Source organism: Uloborus diversus, chromosome 4, assembly GCF_026930045.1.
Source record: "Uloborus diversus isolate 005 chromosome 4, Udiv.v.3.1, whole genome shotgun sequence".
NCBI lineage: Eukaryota > Metazoa > Arthropoda > Arachnida > Araneae > Uloboridae > Uloborus > Uloborus diversus.
The window spans coordinates 185,929,767-185,957,427 of record NC_072734.1 but is presented as its reverse complement, the minus strand read 5'-3'; the positions used below and the strand labels follow the sequence as shown (position 1 = coordinate 185,957,427).

The following is a 27,661-nucleotide window of genomic DNA, read 5'->3' as shown; positions in this document are numbered from 1 at the left end:
TTGATTAGCATATTATTTTATTTTGATCTTTTTCCTACCAACACACCAGCTCAAATTAAAATAATTTGCAAATCAAACGGTAAATTAAAAAGTTATGGCAAAAAAGGTCACGTTACGGACTTTACATAATGTCAAAAATACCATGGAATTCCCCATTAGCTATCAGTTTGTTTGGCACTCTTGGCTTCCTTAAGAGGTTTTCCACCTCCAGCTCAGTCACTTCCTATCCCGGACTGATGAGTGCTAATAAGCACGAAACTGCAGTCCTCGGCTGGAATTGACTGAGCTGGCGGTGTATTTCATGTATTTGTCTGAGGGCTTGGAAAAATTGACTACATTCCGCATAATTGGAAGTTCTATTCATCGAAATTATCCCCATTTGGCGAAATTTGGAGTTCAATGCGGCGAAATTTGGAGTTCAATGCGGCGAAAATTGGAGTTCAATTCGGCGAAATTTGGAATTCAGTTCGGCGAAAATTGGAGTTAATTCGGCGAAATTTGGAGCTCAATTCGGCGAAATTTGGAGCTCAATTCGGCAAAAAGTATCATCATTCGCCAAAATTTGGAGCTTGATGCGGTAAAATGGGACTGTTCGCCCTCTCAATGTAAGTTAGGGGCGCCCTTGGTCGACAACTCTGTTAATGCAATCCAACAAGAATAAAGTCAATAAAAGATGTCTCCTTTTTACATCTACTTTTCGTTTTGAGAGCATTGATTTTTTTAAATCACTTTAGCGCTTACTTTTTTATTACATTATAAATTTAGGTTTGCACATGAGGATTACAAATTTATTTCTTTTATTTCAAACGTTGCTTCCGAAGAAACTGTTGGGTTTGTTTTTCATCGATTCTTCGCCCGACATGGATGAAATATTTCTTGTCGCCAGGAAACGTTTTGAGAAAACCTTTCATCTTAAAAAACCATGGAATGCTCCAGGAAAAAAATTCTCTCTCATCACGCGCTTAATATTTATTGTCCAATAAACAACATTGTCTCTTGTGTGCTTACGGTTTAAGAGTTTGTTGCAAATCTCAATTTTTTTTTTTTTAGGTATTTGAGCAACTCGGGTAACATAAAATGTTTAGCGAAAGAAAATTGCAACGCGTTGTAACATTTTGAAAACCTTTAGAAGAAGGGGAAAAACCGCTAGAGGGCACTGTCCTCCTTTCTTCATTTTGCGTGTTTGATACTGCTAAAAGAACAGAACTACCTTTGCAAGTTTTCGTTCCTGATATGATGCGATATATTTCTTAGACTGGCGCAGCTGCAAATATGCGTGCATGCGGCATTTTGTGCATTTTTTTGTGATGTACTTCCACCCGTCATTTATTACTCATGGCCAACAACTTGGTTTTGTGACTTAAAAACTGTATTTTTCTTGAACTGCCTCGTTTTCTACGATATTGCGAACTTTACTGAGCCGGGTTAAGACGTGGGTGCACGGGGAATACTGGCCCAGAGCACCAAAATTTGTGAGCATTAAAACTGTATTGCTAAAGTTTGAAAAAATTGTGCTGCGAGCTACAGCAAAAGAAAATGTAATATCTAGAGAAAAAGAATACTTAATTTTTTTTTTGGTTTCACAAATCTAGAGGCACTTCAGGTTTTACACAATTTTACGTTTAAGAGGCAAATGATGGATACTTTTAAGTTTTATTGCAACGAGACATTGTTTAAGGCATCTTATATTCTAATGCATATTTCTCACATGCGTCACTTCTATTTATATCATTCCTACAGATGTATTATAAAAGATAATAAAAAAATTTATATGAAATTTCACCAAGTTAGGTCTTTTTGCGGAAATACGTATCAAAATATTCTATTTCATTTTTTTATAGTATATAGCGAGTAAGGCACCAAATAAAGTTCATTGCCAGAGTTCTCAAAAGTCATAGTCGGACGCTGAAACTTTATCCAAAAAAGAAACACTTGAGTTTTATTGCAGTCAACTAGTGGCACCCACACGGCTTTGCCCTTAGTAGAAAATCAAAAGATCTTTTGGTTCGCCTGTATATTTACAAATAATGTATGGTGAATTTCTCGCCAATTGGCTTGCCATGCCCATGTCACGGTTCCACGTTATGATAACTTGGCAATTTACTCGTCCATATTATGATAATTTTGCTCGGGAAAATGTTCTTAAAATTGGAATAGAAAAAGAACAAAATCGAATTTTCGAAAAATCGCTTCGAGGTGCACACTCCCATGCTACAAACTAATTCTATGCCGAATTTCATGAAAATCAGCCGAACGGTCTAGGCGCTATGCGCGTTACAGAAATCTTGACAGACAGAGATCCGGAGACTTTCAGCTTTATTATTAGTAAAGAAGATAAACTGCACTTGTGTGACATGCAAGTGACTCAAACGATCATTGTTAATGTCTACTAACTCAATCTGTGTCAATATTAAAATGCTCTCTTTCAAGCATCTGATATTATTTTGAATATATTTACGTATCTACTTATATTGAACTCTAAAGAAAATTAGAAACAAATAATAAGGTAGACCGGGCACGTTTATGCAGTGCCCTTTTCCCAAAACAAGTTATAACTGGAGAGCCAACTGTCATATCAGATTGATGCTGCTCCGTTGCAAATATTCTCACGAGTTTTTGAGCATCAGTCGAGCTTCGGTTTAGCATGCGGATAGGAAAATCTGCTTTTTACCAAGTTGAGTAAATTTTGTGTTGAACGTTTTGAAGCTCATGGTGAATAAATAATACAGAGTTAAGAACAAATAAATAAAAATTTGTAGATTTTTTTCCTTTTTTGAGAATTTAATTTGTATGGATAGAAAAGTTATTAAATTTTGTTTCACGTTAAAAATAAACCTAAACTTGCCGATGGGCACGTGTACGCATTTTCATCGGGGCACATTTACGCACATTCTTACTGTGTCTTACTACTCTGTCTTACTTCTAAACGGGCCCGGGACGACTTTTTCGCTTTGTACTGTTTCAAACCTTTAGTATTTTCAAGTTATTCAGTTCTGAAAAATACCATTCATTTTTAACTAAGTAACAGATTCGTATCTTATAGCTTACAATCATATAGTGTTGTCTTCATACCTGTTCAGCTTTTACTTTATACACTATTCAGCCTCTGATACATTTTCTTTATTTTAAAGATGGTGAGACATTGCGTGCAAAACACTAACAGAACCACGTTAGTGAAATCTAACATTGATGAAGAAGATGACTAAATATTTTCTGTTTTTAATTAGCAGTAAGCTCTATAATTTTAGTTTAGCCTATAAAATGTTCTTAAATTAATTATTTGTGATTATCTTATTTTTAAAGTGTTTTAAGAGAAACAAAACATTTAAATTTGGTTAAATAGCTATTTCACTGTTTCCTTGTTATCATTTTTTATATGCGTATACGTGCCCCACTCGATGCATAAACTTGCCCTGTGTTCGAGGCAATTTTACGCAACTTACTTAGACTCGAAATTTTTTTTTCTTTCTTTTCTTTTTTACGGTTAAAAACACAAGCTGAGCAACAACTGAATATACAAATTTTTACTTCATTAACAGCTTCATAAAACCACAATGTCCCTAAAATTTCCAAGGTTAAAACATAAAAATTAGAAAATTCATTGAAAAAAATCCTCGTAAACGTGCCCCAGTATACCCTACATCTTTACATTAAATTTAACGCATTGTAAACACAATAGATGAGCTCATTCATAAAAAAGCAAAGGCAAATACCATGACAAGAGAGATGCGTTATTAGAGGAAATTACGTGAAAAGATACACATCATTAAGGAGAGAAAAAATGCTATTTGTTTCATTTCCCTTTGGCAAATAACTTCTTGAGTGAAGAATTGCACTAAGATAAGTATGATGCATTTTTACATGGCTTTGAATTGGCTAAAACCAGGGCCGTTTGTAACAATTGACAAGTCTAGGGCAAAGGATGGAAAACTCGAGAGGACCGCAGAACAGAAAATAATAAAATTTATAATGGCAAAAATATTATTGTTTAGAATTTCAACTATGTTTAAAAGGTAATATCTCTACATAGTATAAAATGAAGTCTCTAAAACGCGTCTGTGTGTTTGATCTCGCAAAACTCGAGAACTACCCGGCCGATTTCGCTGAAATTTTCACAGTTTGTTCCTTTAAGTCCTGAAAAGGTTTGCAGACCTGTTTGAAAAAAAAAAAAAACTCGATGAATAGTTCTTTTTTATTCCAATTTAGGCCCAATTTTCACGTAAATTCTCGAAAATGGGGGTGAAAAATTGCTTGTGCATATTAATATTGCACATCGTTAGAAAAGGTAGAATTTTCCGCATTCTATGAAATTTGTTCCAATGCTCTAACTTTATTACGGCGGGAGTTATTGGCGTTTTTAGCTCGAATTTTTTTAGGCTTAGCTGAAATTTTGGTACCACTTTCTTCAATAAATCTCTCAACAAAAAGGGAAGGAATTGTCCCACAACTTTCTTTCTGATGCCATTGGAAAAAGCGACCTTTTTTACTCCAGATCGAACTCGACCTTTGGTCGAAAAAATAAGTTTTTATCTCGAAAGGAAAAAAAGTTACAAGCCTTTTTAAATCAAGTTTAAAAAATCTCGATTCCATTCAAATTGTGAACCATTTTCTTTCGCATTTTAATTCCTTAAACTTATTTTATTTTGTGTTTCCATGGTTACGCATTTTAAATCCATCTGTCTGGATTTAATTTCTTAAAAGTATTTTAATATCTGTTGTTTGGAAGAGAAATCATGATGTTTTTAAAAATTATTTCTTACGCCTGATTGTTGAATATACGTCACTTGACACAATTTTTATTTTCATGGTAGACCAGGCAAAGCCGGGCAACGCAGCTAGTTATGGATAAAAAGAGTAATATGTAGTTTTCGTTGCTGTAATTAATGTAACTGATTAAGTCACTTGTATTATACACTAACTGACGCGATCACTTGAAGTATTGATTTTATTCATTAATAGATAGTCTTACTATCCAGGGTGCCCGTGAGAAAGGTTCGTGACGCAAAATGTGGCACTGAATTTTTTCTTTGTGGGGGGGGGGGAGTAAATGGGTCTTAGCTTTGTACCTCCGCAGTACTTGCGAGAAAACACAAGTACTTGACTAACTAATGTTAAGTAATTAACCAGTCAATATTTATTGGAATATCATTACTCTCATTTATGACTTGTTGAATATTCCGTTGATTTAGCGATATATTAACTTGAAAAAATTACGACATAAATGTTCGTGAATTGAAAAAAAAATAAAGCATTTATTTTGCTAGTATTTCAAACAGTGAAAATTTTGTATGCATCTCTTCAAAGGTTTTACCTCTATGATGCCGTGCAAATTAAATTCGTGCCTTTGAAATTATTTTTAAAAATAAAATTAATTAAAGCAGTTTCAGATGGGACTTTGAAATGCATGTACAAATAATGAGCAAACTTTTTTGAATGATTTCATCATTTCATCAACGGTTCCAATAAAAATACACAGCATGTGTCAAAGTGAACGAGTCTGTCTAAATATAAATTATTTTAAACGGACCATTTTTTTACAAGCTAACGTAAACCGATATAAACGAGCTGATGTGAGCATCACATGACTTCATTTTACTCCAATTTACTGTCATTTCCCCATTATTGGCAATTTTAATGTGATTCAATAGTTTAATCTCTACATATCACCACCAGTGGCCAAATTGAAACCAGATTAAAAAAAAAAAAAATTCGCCAAATTTGTCGTCAACTTGGCGACAAAACTTGGCGACCAAAAGACTGGCGATATATCGCCAAGTGTCCGCCAAATTATAACACCACTTGAGTATACATCGAAATTAACAATGATTTCCCTCCCTAAAGGTGCAAAAAATCCCTTTAGAAACAGCGGAATGCAACCAAAAGGGGAGGTGCCCATCTATACCCCACTATGAGTCTACGTACCAAATATCAACTTTCTAGGACAGACCGTTCTTGAGTTATGCGACATACATACGCATATACATGCATACAGACGTCACGAGAAAACTCGTTGTAATTAACTCGGGAATCGTCAAAATGGATAGTTCGCGTGTCTATACGTTCTTAGGCACTTATCCACGTGTGATCGAGTCGAAAAAACACTCAACATTCATTCGGGGGTGAGCAAAATGGAAATTAAGATCGATTTTTAAGTGAAAAATTTTTTCGCGAATGCAATACTTCCTTTTTTGTAAAAGGAAGTAAAAACACAAGTAAAACTATTAAGAGCTCCGTCAAGTTCTTAATTTATTATACCAGATATTTATTCAATTAGTGAAACGTGACAAAAACTACCTACATGTGTAATAAATTATATTAACAGCAATTATTATTATTATTAAGAGTAATACTAATAAGGATAACATTAATAATGATAACATTAACTTCTTTATCTTTACTAATAATAAAGCTGAAAGTCTCTCTGTCCGGAGGGTCTGGATGTCTGTAGGATGTCTGTGACGTGCATAGCGCCTAGACCGTTCGGCCGATTTTCTTAAAATTTGGCACAAAATTAGTTTGTAGCATGGGGGGTGTGCACCTCAAAGCGATTTTTCGAAAATTCGATTTTGTTCTTTTTCTATTCCAATTTTAAGCCCATTTTTCACAGAAATTTAATAAAATGGGAAAGAATCTTTATCTTCTTCTTTACTAATAATAAAGCTGAAAGTATCTCTGTCCGGAGGATGTTTAGATGTCTGGATGTCTGTAGGATGTCTGTAGGGATGTCTGTGACGCGCATAGCGCCTAAACCCTTCGGCCGATTTTCATGAAATTTGGCACAAAGTTAGTATGTAGCATGGGAGTGTGCACCTCGAAGCGATTTTTTCGAAAATTCGATGTGGTTCTTTTACCATTCCAATTTTAAGAAAAAAATTATCATAAGATGGACGAGTAAATTACGAAATTATCATAACGTGGAACCGGTAACATGGGCACAAGCCATGTGTATGCGAGTGCGAGGGCGAGATACGAAATTATCATAACGTGGAACCGTAAAATGGGTACAAGCCAACTGGCAAGAAATTTCACCATACATTATTTGTAAATATACAGGCGAACCAAAAGACCTTTAGATTTTCCTATTACGGGCAAAGCCGTGCGGGTATCACTAGTTATATATAAAATAAGAATTATGGATGTAAGAATTTTTTTTTGTTTTTATTACAATAAAAACTGAAATTATGGTATCTTGAGGCAATGATTGCGCCTTACAAGTATTCCGCTTTCATTCTTTTCGTAATATCTGCATCTATAATTCAAAAGTTAAGTTACTCAAAAGCTGAGATTCGTAGGTATAAAAGAAGGTTTAAACATAATTTATCTCTTACGATTAATTAGTATGCCATACAGCTGGGAAAAGTAGTTGCAAAATTCAAAATGCAGTTTGGCAGCTTTCACGCTTTCTGTTTTATAATCAAACCTTTTCAAAAGCTATGTCTGCATTAAAAAGCTGACTGCGTCTTCCGATCGTATCTTCATTGAATTCTCTTCTCAAATGTATTTGTATTTCTTTGAATCACTGAATTCGACACGCCTTTCGTAACGAGCATTCAAGTTTATGATAACCTTGAAATAGCAACACACTAATTTGAAATGAAGATGACTCTAATTATTGTGTGACGGAGTAGAAAATATTTTAAAAGTAATGAAATTAAACGTTAGCGGACTTTGTTCATCTTCTTTCAGGAATTGAAGGAACGTAAAATGTCTTTTTTCACTTTGCTTAATATTTTAAGCAGTAACAAAATTGCTGGTTTATACTATTATTGCTTCATATTTTATTTGCGGACCTTTGAAAGTTAAATTATAATTTTCCACACAAATTGATAGATTAAAAAAAAAAATGCATTCTTAGTTTTTCGTGTAAGAATCACGAAGTAACCTTGCATTCAAAATATCTAAAAGTAGAATAACTAATGTCTCTTAAAGCACAACAAAGGGAGGGGGAGGGGGAGGTATAAATTCAACCAGCAACAAAATTGTTAATATTTCTAAAAAACGGTAAATAATTATGTTTCTGTCAAAGAATAAAATTCATAGTTCAAAATGTAAATTATCCCAGAGTTAATTTATATCTGCCCATTGAAAGAAAGCTCACCGATAAAAAAACATAAGCTTATTAGAATGAATTTTCATTTTGTCATTCTTTGTCGCTGTTAGTTGACAAATAGCTAAGTTAACTACAGACGAACTCGCTTACAGCGAGCCCTGTTTTAACGAGAACTCGGATTTAAGGAGGAAATCAAAAAGATTTTTTTGGGTACAATGTTAAGTCTATGGGAGCAAAACTCGCTTTTAACGAACGAACCCCGCTTAAAGCGAGCAATGTTTTTGTAATTCATGAAATGTATGTTGATTTTCTCCTCAGAAAACGATCTCTATTTTTGAAAAATACCAAAAACATTTTGAACTCAACTAAAAGTTAGAGAAGGGATATAAAGCATGAGAACAAGTGATGACACGGCCCTTTTTTTAATTCGAGTAGTAGAGGAGTATTTGAAAATTAAATATTTGTTGAAGAGAATGTTACCATTTCTAAGATATACTTTCGAGGATATTGTAGCTGAAAGTCAAGGGGGAGAATAAAAAATTAAAGCGACCACCATGACGACAAATGTGAAGAATTTGAAGTTAAATAGCCCTCGACATACTTGGCTTCTAAAGTGTAGAAAAGCTTCTGTTTTGAAGCCACGGATGCAAATGACGATGTTTTTTGGACCCCACATTCCTTGAAAACAACAACAAGAAAGAGAAAATAAGACTGTTCAAATGAAATAATCAACTTCTTTGGTACAGTACAGAAATATAAAAATAGCAAAGCAAAGATGCGTAAATTTTCATGATTTTTTTTTTTTTTAAGAGGAAATATTGCGGTCCCTTCGCGCTCGTTATAAGTGAGTTCGACTGTAATTGGCTATTTGGTGACTAATTTCAACCTGCATTGTGCACACGTCATGAATGGGAAATTTCTAAAATTTCCTCTGCATGACGTATTTTTGGTGATAGTAGAATTATGGTCACTCAATTGAATGCAACGAATGATCCAAACAATTGAAAGTTGGACGACAATTGAAAATTGAACGTTGAAAGACAGCTAAAAATTGGATAACCAGTAAGAACTGAAAAATTGAATGATCAATAACAGCTGAAAATTGAATGATCAATAACAGCTGAAAATTGAATGGTCAAAGCTGAAAATTGAATGATCGCAGCTGAAAATAGAATGATCAGTAAGAGCTGAAAATTGAATAATCAATAACTACTGAAAACTGAATGATCAATAACAGCTGAAAACTGAATGATCAATAACAGCTGAAAATTGAATGATCACAGCTGAAAATAGAATGATCAGTAACAGCTGAAAATTGAAAAATCAATAACTGCTGAAAATTGAATGATCAATTACAGCTGAAAATTGAATGATCAGCGGTAGAAGAAGAAAAAGTATATTAGAGAATGTTATTTTTTTCGTTTGTAATGTATAACTTTTTCCTCAACGGTCAGCGTTTAATTACATCACATAAGTGGACACTAATCATCAATAACATAATACGAGCATTATATAGCAAGGTATTCATTTCACTTTCTTTGCGCAGACTGAATTCTTGATCTGATGGTCAATAGTACACGAGTTCGATTGTATTTTCTTTTGACATGATTTATCGCAGGAAATAAATATTTACTGTTAACCTCTTCTTTTCTCAGATCACTCTATTGTAACTCTGTTTTTATTAGCTTCTCCTTTTTTATGACTGCATTCGATTCTGATGATTATCTAATGTATTTCTAGCTTTCTAAACACTCTTCGGCGTAAATGTTATTGCTTCTTGACTCCACTGCATTGGACATTTTAAGGAATTTACTAGCGGATCACATTTTATCCGATTAAAGCAATGTGTTCAATTAAATCTATAACTTTTGTCGTCAATTTTGGTAAAGAAAGAAAATGTCTTATTGTTAGCGAGTGATTACAGTAAATCTTCAGATATCCGGATCCTATTAAATCGGATTTCGCTTAATCCGAACAGGCGTTTAGATGTACAAGGTGCAAGAGTAAATGCAATATTTTTTTTTTGTATACCGTATTTTTTATTTAGGAATAGTTCCTTACGCAATTTTGTATTTCCTTCTCTTGAATTCAAAATACACTTTTTACTGTGTACAGTGGTTTGAGTACCTTAGCTCAATTTATGAGTTATTTTGCTTAATCCGTACTTTCATTCGTTCAATTTACCTGGATCCCTATTAGTCTAGGTTCATGAGGTGCTGCTGTACTTATTTCCAATATGTAAACATAGTTCTAAAAGAAGGGGAATCCTTGGTTACTATTAGCATTACATTAAGGCATTTTTGATCATTTTAAGTAAAATGACTAGGCGTTTTCACGAGTGGCTATCTACCATAGGAGCGATGGTGCACCCTGTTAAATGTTATAGAGCACCTACCATGAACGAGACCCCTAAAAGAGAATCCAACCAAAACACCCATTTCTTGCCCAAAAAGTTCAGTGCAGCAGTCTGGGTCATGACAGAAACATCCCTGCTATTTTTATACGACGTGAAACAGGGGAAGTGGTTTAAAAACGGGCTAACACTTTCATTTTGGTACCTACTGATTTGTCTGTTAACTCAAAATAAATAAGCTTAGTGCCAGTAAAACTTAAAACCATTCTTGAAAGTATATTAGTGTAAACTTAAAACTTTATTTTTATATCAGCGGACCCATCAAAAACATAAACATGGCTTCTAGTAATCATCAAACGTAACACTTTCTTAAGCGAGGTAATTCAAAACGTCCAACGTCCTACATAATCGTAATTCCAATCATAATCGTTACCATTTTCACAAACCAAAGTTCTTTGTTTACAATAAGGGTTTAAAAAATTATTTAAAAAACAGTTTTAGTTGTCTAAAACTACATAATCTCAAAAAATGGTAAAAAGACGATTTTTCAAGAGCTGGTCCAAATACGCGCTACTTGCATAAAAATAATTTATCTCGTAATAAATGTAGAAAAAACATGTAAGTTTTGCTCAAAAATTGTATTTGATATTTTACCCGCCATTCATGAGTGTTGTGACTATGTTCACCCTTGAAAAATTCACATAAGGAGAAATTCAAACCATGGAAAGCACTCATGCAAGCTATAGCTGTGATAGTGTGCAGATATTAAAGTAGCCCCCTTATTTTTTTTCTTCCTTTCCTTGAAACAATTGAACGATGTTTATTCTGGACTACTGAAAATCATGTTTCCTCAATGTCGAAAACTCTTTCAATAAAAATTTAAATTCAGCATTTCCTTTTCCTTTTTTTCCTTTCTCTTTTTTGTGACAAAGTTTGACGAGTAGCCCAAAAAAACATGGAAAGATTTACTTGTCTTCAAAGTTCCAATATTTCTTTCGAAAACTACATTAAAGGATTTCTAAATGTCGTCTAGATCCGATCTTAACCTTTTTTAAATATTTGTCTTTAGTTCTGGGCGTCCTAAAAACAGGTTAAAAGAGAAAAAAGCAGCCTTCCTGATTTTGTTTATGCCTTATAAAAACCTATTAAAGCATTAGCATGATTCATAATTAGCAAGAATCAATAATTACTTGGTGTAAAAATGGGCTAACATTTTTGGTCACAAAAAAAAGGACTAGCCTGTATTTGGACCATCTATAGCAGCCTGTTTTTGACCATTCAGTACTTCAAGTCGATGGTGTCGGTAGCCATTACTGAACAAAAAATAGCTCCAAACAAGTACCTTACAAAAAGCGCATGTCTTCTACTACTTTGTTGTGAGAGAGAAGCCACTAACACTTTACTCGACAACTTTAAGCGGGAGAAATTCAGTTTCATACGCCTTGAAAAGTTTTCAGTTTCTCAAAAGTAAATTTTTCTAAAAAAAAAAAAAAATGAAAAAAAAAAAAAAAAAAACAGTTCCCACCTACGCATATGGATCAACAGCCAAGACTATTTGCTCACCTATATTTTACCTAGTAATATTTAGGAGCTCCATTAAATGATTTTCAATATACGATGTAATGTGAAGTAAATAGTCTGCTTCTTAGGATCTTCATTACATTCAGCTGTTTGATCGTACTTGCTAAAGGCACATTATGTAGATTGGGGAGAGGGAGGATCAAAAAAGTAAAATATCGTTCTTGAATACGTTTTTACAGCAACCTTTTTTTCAAACTGGTGTTGCGAAGACAAATTACAGTTATTCAAAATGCTTTCATGCGAACAAAAACTTTCGGATAACTTTCGCTTCATCAACTTTTCCCCTTTTTCTCAGCACTTACCGATGCGTTTTCAAAGTATCGTCTAGATTGGGATAACTTTTATCGAGTTTTTGCCTTTTAAATAATCGAAATAACATTGGTGACGTAAAAACCTGAAGAGTTTTACAGTCCAGAAAATACTGCTTTCAGATCTGTTGGCATTCCATTAAAAACTGAAAAAATAACTTTTTGGGAGAATGAGATGAAAAACCACAACTATTTTCCTAAATTTGATTAATTTGTTGATGAAAGCAAAAATATTTTGACCTACATTTAATCTTCAGTTTAAAAGCAATCGTGTCATATGAATGCAGATATATTCTATGCTATTTGCGATGCTTTTAAGAGGACAGGAAATTACAACACATTATTTAATCAATAATTCAGTACCTCAGAGTACTGACGTAAGTACAAAAATTGTGATTTTCGTTTATTAGTGCATTGTATGTAGGAGCCTATTCCGCATCGTGCCATGCAAACATAATTCTCTAAAAATTCCTTTTCACTTTTTTACCAGGGATAAAAGAGCATGTGTCCTATCCTTTGCATGTGCGAGAAAAAAGTTTCCTGCTCTCCTACTAAATTACCATAATGTGACTTACGTCCTTCTGGTTCTGAGATACAAAATTTATTTAATTATTTATTGCCTATATTATAATATTGACAGCTCAATAACATGAAAAGACAAATTTATAAATTATTTGTATTCAGTAATTTATAAAACAAATTTGGAACTTTTTGTCCCCTAACTTATATTTATGAAAACAATATCCATTGAAAAACAATTCCAACACAGAAAATTTGACATTAGTACGACCAATATTCACCGAGATATGAAACGCAGCGTTTTATGGCTTACATCACTTTACTCTTGCCGTCAATAACATTTTTGGGGGAAAATTTAGCAGTTAACAAGGATTTATAAATTTTTATGTGTGGATAGAGTGTGGTTTCTCGAACTGTTTGAGGTTTTGTCGTGTGTTTTTTAGGGCTCGACCGATGGCATTTTTTGGCCGATGGGCCGATGCCGATTGTTGGTCGATTGTTCAAAGATGGCCGATGGCCGATGGCAGATTGTTTTCCTCCAAATGGCCGATTGCCGATGGCCGATGCCGTTGGCCGATGATAAAAAAAAAAAAACTAACAGAAATAAATTGATAAGATTGTCAGGGATTTAAAGGATCATTGATTCATTTCACTTTACTTCCTTTCTACGAATAAGGAATTGTAATCACAAAAAAAAAAAAAAAAAAAAAATCAGATTTCGACCTTAATTTCTATTTTACTATCACCAAATTTATACTTCACAAGTTTTTTCGGCACATCTGTACATACATATGTACCTATGAATATATAGATAACCAAATATCCATTTTGAACGCCTCCTCAGTTAATTATCGCAAATTCTCTTGTGATGTCTTCATGCGCGTTTAAGTTTTTTAAGGCATGTTTTAAGTATGTTTTTTAAGGCCGATGGGCCGATGTTTCCTGCAAGTTAGCATCGACCGCCGATGCCGATGGCTAAATTGTTGAACCATCGGCGCCGATGCATCGGCCTGGCCGATGCATCGGTCGAGTCCTAGTGTTTTTGCGTATTACGGCATAGCACTGGCAAAAATTTTTGAATAGCAATGAAAAATATAAATACTTTGCTTTTTTACTTCGACAACCTGTCATTCTTCTAAAAGGGCGATAAGTTCCAATCTCATCTACTGTTGATCCCTAAAAACTTTGAACTCGAATATCTCCTTGAGTTTTGGTAGCACAAATGTCAGGTTTTCTGTTTTAGTAATATTTTTCAATTGAGATTATTTCTCTAAATATAAGTTATGAGACCTAGGGCCCGTATAAAAAGTTAAATTTTGTATTTCTTCACTCATTTTTATTTTCGCTTCAAACTTTCAATATCTTAACTCTGCATATGATTTTGAACATTTTGCAATTGGAAGTATGCATCTAAGACTAACGGTTATAATAGTTATAATAACGTGAAATAGAGGTCTTGCAGGTTAAAATGGAACACCCTGTATAAACAATGAATACATACACTAAAAGTTATTGCTTGTGCTAAATGATATTTCAGAAACAGATGTACTAAGTAAAACAAATAATTATGTTCTGAAAATGTTTACATTTCTGCTTTTTTTAAAAATAATTTCTAGCTTTTGTTCCTAAACTGGAAAATAAAATAAATAAATGAACCATAAAAAGTAGTGGGGTACCTTACTCAACTGATGTGTATTTTTGTACAATCGTCCGCTTGCGAAAATTTATTCCATTCAATTCTAGTTTAAGAACTGTCGACAAAAATTACTAATACAATAATGCATAAATGACAATTGATTGAAATCAGGATAATTGGTTCCCACTGCTTTAATTTAGCTTAGGCTTGTTATCTTAAGACCAAATTCAATGCTTTTGGCGCTGTCTAGTTTGTAAGAGTAAGTTAAGATCTCAGAATTAAAACTTATCAAATATTTCCCTCATTACCTTAAGTAACTCATCCAATAAGTTTCTAAATAATTAGTTCACCTTTTAGTATGGAATCAGAACCAGAAGATCCTTCTATTCGGATTTTAATAATCCACGACATGTTCGTTGGAAGATTGTCAGCTTATTCTTAAATTAGTGTTTACAATTAAGAGGAAAAATTTATTCACCTTAGTTCGAGGAGTTTCATGATGATTGAAACAGGACTTACCTAGAAAGAAACGAAAGTAAATATTAATGTTTGGAACATTGTTTTCAACACTACATGGAATAATACAGTAAAATGTATAAAAACAAATGAAAGATTTCGTAATCAAACATTGTAGTCAGGTGATTACTTTGTTACCAAAAGCAATAATTTTGTATCAAATTTAACCACTGCTATCAATTAATGGATTGGCATAAGCTTCTGTATATTTTTGGCAGCAGTTTATTATGTTAACGTGACGCGAGCTCTTTCGTTCACGTGAACTATACTTTTGGAAAAAGAGAAAGATCAGAATTTAAATGGTTTTGAATAAAGTAGGTAGTCTTTTTATTATTAAGCACTTTTATTATACTTGGCCTGATTGTCACGGAGAAATCTGAGGCCCGGTTTTGCTTATATCTCTGCAACTAGACCACTTAGAGACTTCGAGATTTCACTAAATGATTTGTTTAATCTTAAGGTACAACTTAGCGCTAAAAAATTAAAATTCTAGAATAAAATTATTAGTTCGGTTAGGATGGAAAACAGCAAATTTCACGTAATTTCCCTATTAAATGTATAAATATAAAACCCATTGTCACAAATTTTTTTGCCTCGCAACAGTAACGTTAAAAGCAACCACAATGAAAATTTTGAATCAAGGCTTCTATGAAGCATGCCTGAAATTAGCAAGCATAAATCCTAGAGAGGAACAAGGATTAAATTTTAGTGCCAGCTGCTTAAAGTTTTAGACACGTAAAAAGTTTTTCCCTTTTAGTACCGAGCATTTATATGAAAAACTAGGTGACGTTTCGTGAGGGTAAAATTATTCTATTTCTGAAGTACATTTGTACTAAAAAGAATAAAATATTAGAATTTTTAAAAAAATACCAAGCACTTTTCATAATGCACTCAAAAGGACAAAATAACTTTTCTGAGTCAGAAAGGACAATTTTAGCATTTCTGTAGTTTTCGAAAATTCCAAGAAAATGACATCACAAACGAAGAAAAGTGCTGTTCTAGTCATTTCAAACCAAACTTTTCCAATAAGAAATTTATGCATGTTTCAACACTCAAAGTTATGATTGAAATTTAGATAATGATAATAAATCCTCTTCATGACTTGAGCCGCACTTTTCTTCGTTTGTGGTGTCATTTTCTTGGAATTTCGGAAAATTACAGGAATTCTTAAATTGTCCTTTCTGACCCGGAAAAGTTATTTTGTCCTTTTGAGTGCATTATAAAAAGTGCTTGGTATTTTTTGAAAAATTCTGTTATTATAATCAGATAATAAAAATACAACTGTAATGACATCAATGGCAGTGACAATATTCTGAAAACGCAGTTAACTAGTTCTCTAATTAATTTACTAGTAAGGTGAACTAAAACTCAGTTTTAATGGACTCAAACTTTTAAAGAATCATTATTCTAGAAACCTGATGTGTTCCTTAATTTCAAGGCCGCCTCGCCTACTCTCATTTTCTATTGCTCAAGTTCTGCATAAGAGGAAATTAAGTTCCCCCAAAAGGGTAATTGTCTCGGTAAATTTCTTAAAACAGTTTCGCTGAATTTAAAAAAATGTTAATTCTCCAGGTAAATGAATGTTATTAGAATAAAGGGTTTGTCAGAGCGACGTTATTTAAAGCTTTCTTGAAGTATGGGAGAGAAATAAAGAGAAAAACATTCTCAACAGCTGTGGTTAAACTAAATGTCACACGCGCGAATAAAGGTTTAGAATTGTATTTTAAGTTTACAAAAAAAGTATTTTAACTCCAGGAATTCATATCTTATAAAGTTCCAAACAAACTTCATCATGAGCGCAAAAGCTTTGTTTGGTACCAATATTTTAAATGTGTAAATCAGTTTTCACTGCAAAAAAACTGCGAAAAAAAGCTTAGTTGGTTTGAATTTATATCAAAAATTAAAGTCCTAAAAGATGATACCAAGCTAAGAGCAATCTCTATCATTTCCCCTTTAAAACATTTTTTTTTAAATCGAAACCGATTCATCTGGTTATGTGCGCTACACTACCATAAAAAGCACACAGGTACAGAAATACACGTATCAAACTTATAACCCCCTTCTTTTTTCGTCGAGGCAATGGCGGATCCAGGAATTGCTCAAGGAAGGGGCAATTTTTTTACTCTTTGAAACTTCAATTTCTAAACATTTTTGGAAGAGTGTACTGAACCCCATCTCTTGTGTCCTACAGTTATGTTTCTTTCGAAAAATATCCAGACGGAGTCGTTGACCCTATCTCTGATACCATCTAAGATCGTCTAGAATTGAGGTTTTGGAACTCTAATTTCGAAAAACATCCCGTTGAAAGTTCCAGTCTCTATCCCCAGAGTACTAAGAGATGGACTACGATTGCGTTTTCAAGGTTTCAATTCCGGAATAATTGCGAAGACTATGTAAATTTGCTGGTTTTGGAACTTTAATCTAGAAAATATATCTGAAGATAGTTCCAGTATCTCCTCAAGGAACCGCCCTCCTTTGTATCCGTCCTTTTCGTCAAGAATTAAAAGATAGGGCTGAATTTCAGATGAATTTCGACATAAAAATCAAGCTCTCGTGCAGTTATATTTCTCTTTATATTAAAAAAATGTAATGTCAAAGAAATTCTGAAAATTAAGTGTGGCAGACCTGCGTCCAGGAGAGCCCATAGTACCTACAACCTTGAAGTTTAGTACAAAATTACTTCGAGGCCCAGGGGTTTGCACTAGGGTTTTCTTTTTTAAATTTTGAATTAGTTCTTTTGGAATAAATTTTTTAAGCTCAAGTTTCGTGTAAATTATCTATGAAAGGGATGAAAATTACTTGCACATATTAATATTATTTATAGTGAAATTTTCCGCGTTCTATGCAATTTGGTTCAATGCTCTAACTAAATTACGGCGGAAGTTATTTGCGTTTATAGCTCGAATTTTTTTAGCCTTAGCTGAAATTTAGACACTACTTTCTTCATTAAATCTATCATTTAAAAGTGAAGGAATTGTTCCACAGTTTTCTTTTTGACACCATTGGAAAAAGCGGCTTTTTAAACTTCAGATCTAACTCGACCCATGATCGAAAAACTAAGCTTCTATCTCCAAAGGAAAAAAAGTTACAAGCCGTTTTAATCAAGTTCCAAAAAACGCGACGTCTCGTACGTGATCCTCGTCCTGTTACTTCGACAGACGAACTTCGGTCGCGAAAACAAACAATATGGAATACTCTTCAGCAGGCAGATATTCAAACTTTGTTTCACTCCATGCGGAGTCGTGTAGCATCTCTTATTGCGGCGCGTGGTGGCCACACAAAATACTAATTCCTATCTCTTTTTATTGTTTGTTTGGTTTGAAAATGTAATCATTTATTTGTACTATTACCACTCAATTGTGTATTAAATTTCATTCGATTATGATGCTTCCTTCATGGTGCTGCAATTTTCACAAACAGGAGTGCATTTCGACTTTTTCCTTTTGATTTATGAATGCAATACTCGTTCGAAGATCGCTTGTTTTTATATATTCATTATATAAGAGTGTAATAGATACATATACTGCTGTAGTTGGGTGGGAATGAGTAAGAGCGCGTTTTCTCATAAAAGCTTCATTTGTCGAAATGAAGCATTCACGACATTTATAAGATCTATTTATTATTATTAAAACTAATAGAAAATCGCCCGTCAAGGGTGTTGATTGCTGCTACACTTGCATTTGCCTCTTTGAAATTTTATTTTTTATTTTCACGAAAAATGTAATTCTATCATAAATGCAGCAATGTGCTAAAATTATAATAACCGTATGGTTGAAGTTAAACTAGAGAATATTGTTAAGTTGATTAAAGTAACAAAATGACTGAATGTATACCGAGCCAAAATAATTCTTTTCGGTTCAAATCCAGTTTTCGTTCCGACAAGATTAATTTTTTTTTTTTTTTTTTTTTTTAAATTTTTAGTTATTTTCATTATTATTATTATTATTATTTTATTTATTTATTTATTTTTACGGTTTTCGGTTCAATTTCGGTTAGAGTGCTTAGTATTTTCTGAAGGCATTTTTAAAAGCTGGTATAGCATTTGGAATGTAATTCGTATAAGATGACACGCTGATTTTGTTTTTTTTGCCATAAAACCTTTACACTTTGCAAATTTACGTTAATAAACACTATCTAATAGTTGTATTTCATTTCACAAATTCATGTCTTATCTCCCCAAATAAATCATTCGACCTTCGCGATACAGTTGGAGTCAGCATTTTCCACGTCTTTGATTCCGCAGCAACTGCAAATTCATCATTATTAGTATGCTGTCAATCAACCTCGAAATCAAAGACGTGCAGTACACTTCGTTAGAGGTGTCACTTGATCCCTCACAGACGAAAGGAAGGAAGGAAAAGAAAACAGCCCCGGCTTTTCCTGTCGCTACATTTATTCTACTTCGAGTGAATGGGTTCCTTTCTTGTTCTTCGCCCCAGTTAAATACAACCGAACTGAAAAGCTGCTTGTTTGGAATGCTGGGAGCTCGAATGATTTTTTATGGTTCACAGATGTGCTCGTAAAGCAAGCAGTACAATTCCTCGAATGTTCCATCCACCACACCCAAGATGTTCTCAGATTCGAAACTGACTACCAGGGGGAATGGTTTTTGCGACTTAGTAAGTAGAGGTTGAGCTCGAGAAGGGACAAAAAAACGATTGTATAATACTGCATGTGAGAACGGAAATTTATAAGCAAAATTAATAAATTGTTTCGTACTTGATATTTATTCCAAGCTAAAGTATTCAAATAATAAAATCGTCTGGTTTCTGGAATATAGAGAAGGCAAGCAGTTGATGAAAATTCAACATCTAACATTAATGCCGTAATGTATATGTTACAGTTAAAGTATATAATGCAGTTATTTTATAGAATACCTAGTTATTCCATGAAATAACTGATCGTGTCCGTTAAAGTGTGTAATACTCTATTAATTTGACTCTTTAACTAGTTATTATATGAAATAACTAAGTATTCCATAAATTAACTAATGAGAGACAGTTAAAGTGTAAAATAAACAATTTATCTAAAATGAAATAACTATAGGTATTCTATAAAGAAACTAATGATAGACAATTAAAATGTAAAAGAAGCAATGAAAGTAACGTGCAAGCAATCAGTTTACCTTAATGAACTGGCGCCAACACGCTGAACAAGTTCTCTCCCTATGGCCTGGAATAGTTCATAAATGCAATAGGGGTGGCAGGTAAATGTATTTGTCGTGCAAGATATATGATACAGATTATTTTTACACTTTAACGGGCTGCAGATCGTTATTCTATGAAATGACTAGTTAAACCATGAAATACAAGAGAGTTTTACACTTTTACGGGCACGATCAGTTATTCCATGAAATAACTAGGTATTCTATAAAATAACGAATTTCATACTTTAATGGTAACATATACATAAAGATAGTTTTATTTTTTACTAGTGATACCCGCACGGCTTCGCCCGCAATAGAAAAATCAAAAGGTCTTTTGGTTCGCCTGTATATTTACAAATAATTGTATAGTGAATTTTCTCGCCAGTTGGCTTGTACCGACATTACGGTTCCACGTTATGATAATTTCGTATCTCGCCAATTTTCTTGTGCCCATGTTACGGTTCCACGTTACGATAATTTCGTAATTTATGATACTTTTTTTCTTAAAATTGGAATAAAAAAAGAACCACATCGAATTTTCGAAAAATCGCTTCGAGGTGCACACCCCCCATGCTACATACTAACTTTGTGCCAAATTTCATGAAAATCGGCGAACGGTTTAAGCGCTATGCGCGTCACAGACATCCTACGGACATCCTACAGACATCCTACAGACATCCAGACATCCAGACAAACCTCCGGACAGAGAGACTTTCTGCTTTATTATTAGTAAAGATAAGAACCTACAGATTATAACCGATTTCTTGATAAAATTTTACTCTAAACCATCAAAACTAAAGTACTGATGATGTGATCTTTGGAAAAAGATCACATCATCAATTATCCTGCTCATCCAAAGGTCAGCAGGATGGGAACCCCATCCTGCATCCTATTGCTTCCCAACCGCTTTTCAACTGCACCCCACTTAACTAACATGATAAAAGAAAAAGAAAAAAAAAATCCGTTCCCCCCAATCATTCAGATTTTTAATATTGCTTACAAATAATGATTCGCAATATAAGAATGACTTAATGATTTGCAACCAACTATTATATTATAACGTAAAACTAAACCCCCCCCCCCCCCCGAACCACCAAAACAAGCAGTAATTCCTTCTTCGAGTTGCTTTTCAGGCATTTAAAATGCCACTCGGTGGAGCAAGCATCCACGTTGGGAAACATTTCTATATCCCGCCCTATGTTTTGTACCTCAGAGACAAACTAACGTAATTAGCAGTAAAAGTTACTCCCCTAAGCCAGGGCTAAGACAGAACTACATGGAATATACGAGACAGCCAAGTTATCACATCCCGAAATTGCAGTTTCGTACTTATTAGAACTCATCAGTCTGGATTAACTGAGCTGGAGGCAGATATCATCTTATTGAAGCTGAGGGCTCCAACAAACTGGTAGATAAAATAAATTTATCTCACCAGCGAGTGTCCGCAGCATGGTGCGGTTCGACTCGTGAATTAAAGGAAAATATTGAGTATTTAGCAATAAGTTAGCGCCCCTAAGCCAGGTCTAAGGCAGAACTACATGCAGTATATCAGACAGCACAGTTATCACATAGGGATCAGCTTCAATGAGGTGACATCGACCTCCTACTCGGTTATTCATTAATTCTGACCGAGGAGTTCTAATAAGAACGAAACTGCAGTCTCTGGATGTGATAACCGGGCTGTCTAGTCAGGGGCGTGCACAAGGGGGAGAGAGAAGGGACACCCTGTTGGCCCGGATCCAAGCCTGAAGGGGGCCCAATATTTTTAAAACTTGGGGGTGAAATATATCCTTTTCAATGAGTCATAAAAACTTAATTTAAATTTGAATTATTTTCTTAATATTGTTACAAATTCTGTAAATAGTAATTATTTTTGTGATTAATTTGACGTAATCTAGCTAAATTAGGCGTTTACTAAATTATCTTTCATCTAAAATTATTGTAGCAAAGTAACCTGTAAATAGTTTCTTGTAATGAATATACGGCCCCCGTACATTCGGCTGAAGTATACGTCCCCTCATCTCTGAATGATAAAATTTGTGAATGGAAAAGAAATAAAATAACTGTCTAATACGATTTTTCGGGAATCTTGTGGAATATTTGAGAGTTCTCTTTCGGTGTGTATAAAAAGCCGTTACGCATGATAAAAAGTCAGTTTCGATTGAGAATTTGTACTGAGAGTGTATTAGCTCTGTTTATTGCGAGGCATTTCGCTGTGTTATTTTTCGTATTTTGAAATAAATATGTGTGTAACCGTTGAGTTTACGGTGTTGTGTGATATTTGCTTCTGATGATTCATTTAGCAGTTGTTGACAATTTTTCCTGTACATAGTGTAAATAAATTTCCTGTGTTTTTAATCAAGAACTGTGTCGTCCTTTCAAGAAAGTTGGAAGTCGCACCGGATCCGTTACAATATAAATTATAAACTGGTTAGATCCGCGGATACGGATCTCAAAATGTTTTTGCTCAATTGAACTATCCAAGCGTAAAATTTATTACGGAAGGTTTTCCCGTCACTATAATAACACCGTTTCTTCAAAAAATGTAACCTGCGGCGAAAATATAATAAAGACTATGATTTACTCTTTGAAGAAATCTCCGTTAAAATTGATGTAGTAGTAGTAGTAGTTGGAAGGGTCGGGTCAGAGCAGCATTAATGCTTAAATAGAATGTGAAAAATTATTCTATCTTGCTCGGTAGATGTAGGATACAGGAGCAAGAATGTAAAGCTGCTACTTGATAGGCTAGAAATAATTTTTCGCATTTTATTTCAGCATAAATGCAGCGCTGACTCATTCCACCCAAATTACTCCGACCGACGAAATAACAGAGCCGTGAACACCTTTACAAACAGTAAATAGAGACTTTTGTCTCACTTTTTTTTGAAGGATTTCGGGAAAAACCAAAATGAAGAAAAACAGAAACCCCATATCAATAACAAAAACTAACATTAAACTAAATATTAAAAAAAAAAAACATGTCTCATAGGGCAGTTGGCTTCTGAAATGATACCTCATAATTTAAATAGGGAATAAAACCTAATTTAAACTGAATTTAATAGTCTTTTATTCAAATATTTAAATAATTTTAGAATAGAAAAGATCCGTTTAAGATCCGTCAAAAAGTTACGGATACAGATCTTTATTTTTCCTCGGATATTCGCGGATACGGATAGGGATACGGATATCCGGAACATCACTAAAACCGGTGTAATGAGAGCGTGATTCCCGACCTTTATATGCACCAGATTTTTTCCTCGGATATATTTTTAACGTTTCATTAAATCACACGTATTTTTCACCGTTTTCATCAAGATTGTTTTCCTCGAATATAATACAAACAAAAGATAACATGAATTACTTTCATGAATTACTTTCGGCTTAATATTTCAATACAACAAACTTCGTTGGAAATAAATAAGTACCTTTTACCGGATGTCTTTACATCCAAAAGCTCTCTATTTTGCATTGAAAAAGGGGTTTCTTGTAGCGCAGAAACACGTGTCTGCAGTAATCTACTAATTTGGTGCGGCAAAACGTTGTTGATTGCGATTTCCCAAACCAAGTTGTTTTTGATTACTAAACTGAAAATTTTCTTCGATTAAGACACAATTTTTCTAAAGTAAAATGAATATTTCAGCATAAATTGCTGAAGTAAATATTCTAGCAGAATACTGAATAAGCTTTCAATTTGAAAAAAAAAAATATTTTTTTTATTGCTTAGAACTGTAAAAGCCTTTCAAAGGTATGAGAATATTTATAGCATAAATTCCATGCTGACTTTTTACAACATAAAACCTTTAAGAACAATGCGACTTTCCGTAGCTTGAAGGCAGACTTTTTTTCGCATTTCGAATTTGTTAAACCGCTTGGGATGCTGAAACTTTTCTAATGGGGTTCTTGGCGCTGAATATTTCCACGAATTTATAACAATTCTTTCCACATAAATTCCAAGAATGGTGTTTGCTGCGTTTTTCTGACATCTTTGAGAATTCATACCTGTCTTTAACAGTTACTTTGCATAACGATTCATCCTGTTTAGCTGTTTCGGTAAAGACTCAAACGCTTCAAACAATAAAACGTATTTTTTATTCCGTTTCAGTCCCTCGAAAGGCTCTTATGATTTGTCGGAAATGGCAACTTATAAAATTACGTTAAAAGGCGGAATACTTGAAGCTGGTGCAAGAAATGAATGCGTATTTCCTTGTGTGCAGAAGGTAAGTTTTAGGTTTATAAGTAAATAAGAGTTAGAAAAAAATATTATTCAGAGAAAGATCTTTTGAAGTGTTCGAATATTACGCACCATGTTCTACATAAAAATATACCTATTTTTTTCACCCGCCGTCAACTTATATCAAAGGGCTTAATGATTCAGAAATTAAGCGAAATAAAAAAGTGCGCCATTGTTCTTTCAACAACTATGACAAAGCTTTATAGCTTGCAATAAAAGAGAAATTACTTTTTGGATGGGAGGTATTAATAAAAAAAATTACCGTACTTCCAAGATGCTTTTTATTACCAACTAAGAGAGATGAGGTTTTTGATTTAAAAATAATAGTGTTGGGTGACATTTGATGAGCAATAAAAGAGCAGGTTTGTCCACAGAATTTGTATTTTGCAGTTAATTTTACTATTAGTTTTTCAACAAATGCACAACATTTATGTTAAAACAAACAAAACCTGGAAAATATTTTGCATTAAGTCAAAGTTTTCTGTGCTAAGTTTAAAATGATTTCAGGAACTTTATACGACATTAATTTAAAAATAAAAAAAACTAACAGCTCGCTATGCCTTCGATTTTTCATATATTCTGATTTTAAAATGTTCTTGAACTTCGATATCTTTTCGGATACACACGAATTTTTGAAGACACCTTACACGATGTTGTTTCATGAGATAATCTCAAAAGGTATGTTTTTGGTTTTTGTTTGGCAAAATTTAATGGAACATTTATGAATGTATCGTCAGCACCATGCTAAACTAATGAATATGAAAATTGAGACTTTTTAGGAGAGTCAAAACAATATTTTTTTTCACCTGACGCGTTAAGTTATTTCCAATGTTTTAATTTTTATCGATAACTTTAAGTGTAAAACTACTATTTGAAGTAGTTATAACCAATAGGTAGCCCTTTTTGAGCACTACGGCAAACCTTTGAATTTGAAAAACGCGATTCGAGTTTTTTCACATTTGTTAGTTTAGCATGGTGCTGATGATATGAGCTATCGCTTGAAAATAAAATCTTATATACCCTAAGGCTTTCGTTGAGAACAAAAATCAACGTTAGATAACCAAATACGACTTAAAACTACAAAATACAAGTTTCAGGGTTACAAGCAACTATCCCTTTTTCATGTAAAAAAGTTGAGCTTTTTGATGAAAACTTTAGACCCGAAAAAGGTTCCTTGCATCCCCTGAAACATGTGAATAAATATTATATACTTTCTGTGCATTTTAAGTTATTTTTTAAAATTTATTATTTTAGGAAAAGAGTTAACTTTTTAACTTCTCAAATATTTCAGTTTAGTTTTTTTTAAGTATCGGAAGATTAACTAAAATCGTTATTCTAGGAATTAAAAGAGATTACTACTTCGGGATTCCTTTTGAATTTTCAACCTTTTTAAAAAGTTTATTTACTTGTGAATAATAACACGTCTGACAATGAGTAATTTACTGAAGAATTCAATTGCATTTAATTAATTGTTCATTAAATAACATTGAAGTCCTACTTTGAAGATGAAATATTGACAAGAAGGAATAGTTTCAAGGGTCGGATTTGCAGAATTGTATTATCATTTGTAATTATGTGGGAAAAACGCATTCAACGATAACAATTATCGGAGTTTCGTAAACCAAAAAAAAACTTTTAACCGATTAAAACATGCATATGATTTTTAAATCGCATGAGGCTTAAGCAGACTATTAATATTTTTGCTCTTAAAAGTTTCTGTCTGCGTCAAATTTATTGCTCAGAAGAATAAAGATTGTGGAGGAGAGAGGGAGTAAGGTGATCGCATATTTTTTTTCACTTAAACTGTTACATTCAACAATAGTAGCAAACTATATATGTATTAAAAAATCGCTTGTATTTTACTGTTGGTGATTTTTTGTGAAAAGATCAGAAAATAATTCTTAAAAAAGAAGATTGGATGAAGTGTTATGTTTTTTATGCACAACTTTGCTTGAGTGCATTTGGTGCTGATTTTAAATCAAAATAATATTTGTGGCTAGTTTCATAGAATTCCCTTTTACCATCAACAATACTAAAAACCGCGATTAGCAACTGTACATTTCAGCTAATTCACAAATTATTCAAAAGCGAAAATATCTTCATTACGGATGTATCGGGACTCGCCGAACATGAAATATACTCAATATGTTTATGCGAAAGCTTGCTTAATTTAAATTAGTGGTGTAAGTTTGCTTAAACAATTTCAGAAACGACTTTCGGTTGGAACACCCCAAATTTCCCAGTACAGTGAAACCTAAGTTGACCACTTGCGGTGCAGTACTTTGGTGGTCAACTTAGGTGGTCAATTTATAGAGGGTGGTAGTACTTTTTTTTTCTGTCATTTCTTGCAGCATGTATTCATTTTTTGACTTATTCACACTTACACTCTCTGTTCAACTCACTTTCATTGTTTAACATTATTTTGAAACAATAATTAAATATGTTATTCAAATATTTTTGTTCCCCCCCCCCCCCCCTTGTTTTTTACAATGTTAGACAATGTAGCTTTAGAAATTTCACATGTGTCAGCTAATTTTATCTTGGTTTCCCCCTTTTCAGTTAATTTTAATATTTCATGCTTTTTTATCAACCTCAAGTTCAACTAGTTTTCTTCTTGAAGCCATTTTGCGTAATACTTATAACACAAAGAGCAACAGGCTCCTAGTTTATAAAGGCAGTTGAAAATGAAAAAGTTCTATCTCTCAATCCTGTGCACCAGAAATAAATAACTTTACTCTTAAGCACAATTCCAGTGTTGCAACAAAATATTGCAACTGGAAGAAAAGACTTAGCACTTTTCTGCTGACACCTGTTTTCATTGAACGTAGTATAAAAGGCTATATCTCAAATAGAACAAAAAAAGAAAAACAGCTTTAAACACTATGTCATGCATGAAAATGTTCGACCGGGAAATACGGAGCAAGATAACTTTTTTGCGGAGTTTAGCTACTTTTGCGGAGCAGTTGGCAACCCTACATCAAAGCATTAAAGTTATTCATAGAAAGCTATAAAAAAATAATAAAATAAAATAATTTACTTGATTAAGTTTTAAAAAAATACCAAGTGGTCAACTTACAAAGGGTTTTTCACAATATTCCAAACCAAATTTGGTGTACATTAGTGGTCAAGATAGAGAGGTGGTCAAGATAGAGAGGTGGTCAAGATAGAGAGGTTTTCCTTCATTATATAAGATAAGACTAATTCCTTTCCTGACAAAAGCGGTCAACATAGGCAGGTGGTCAACTTACAAGGGTGGTCAACATTACAGGTTTTACTGTATTTCCTTCAGTCATTTTAAGAAACGGGGCACTTCCAGTGTCC

At 33.5% G+C, this 27,661-nt stretch overlaps 2 protein-coding genes across 3 annotated transcripts in view; one reads left to right on the top strand and one right to left on the bottom strand.

The window, feature by feature from the left end:
• The window catches only part of LOC129221245 (uncharacterized), a 246,005-nt gene that overhangs the window by 41,959 nt on the left and 176,385 nt on the right, over positions 1–27,661 (top strand). Inside the window, exon 2 of one of the 2 annotated variants that reach the window (XM_054855699.1) lies at positions 24,212–24,326. The exons of the other annotated variant lie outside the window; for it this stretch is intronic. Coding sequence (XP_054711674.1) covers positions 24,298–24,326 — 29 coding nt within the window. The 5' untranslated portion in view covers positions 24,212–24,297. The remainder of the gene's footprint in view (positions 1–24,211; positions 24,327–27,661) is intronic. 2 annotated transcript variants of the gene reach the window in all.
• Positions 1–27,661, bottom strand: part of LOC129221244 (carbonic anhydrase 7-like) — a 196,727-nt gene that overhangs the window by 97,699 nt on the left and 71,367 nt on the right. The gene's annotated exons all lie outside the window — the stretch shown is intronic.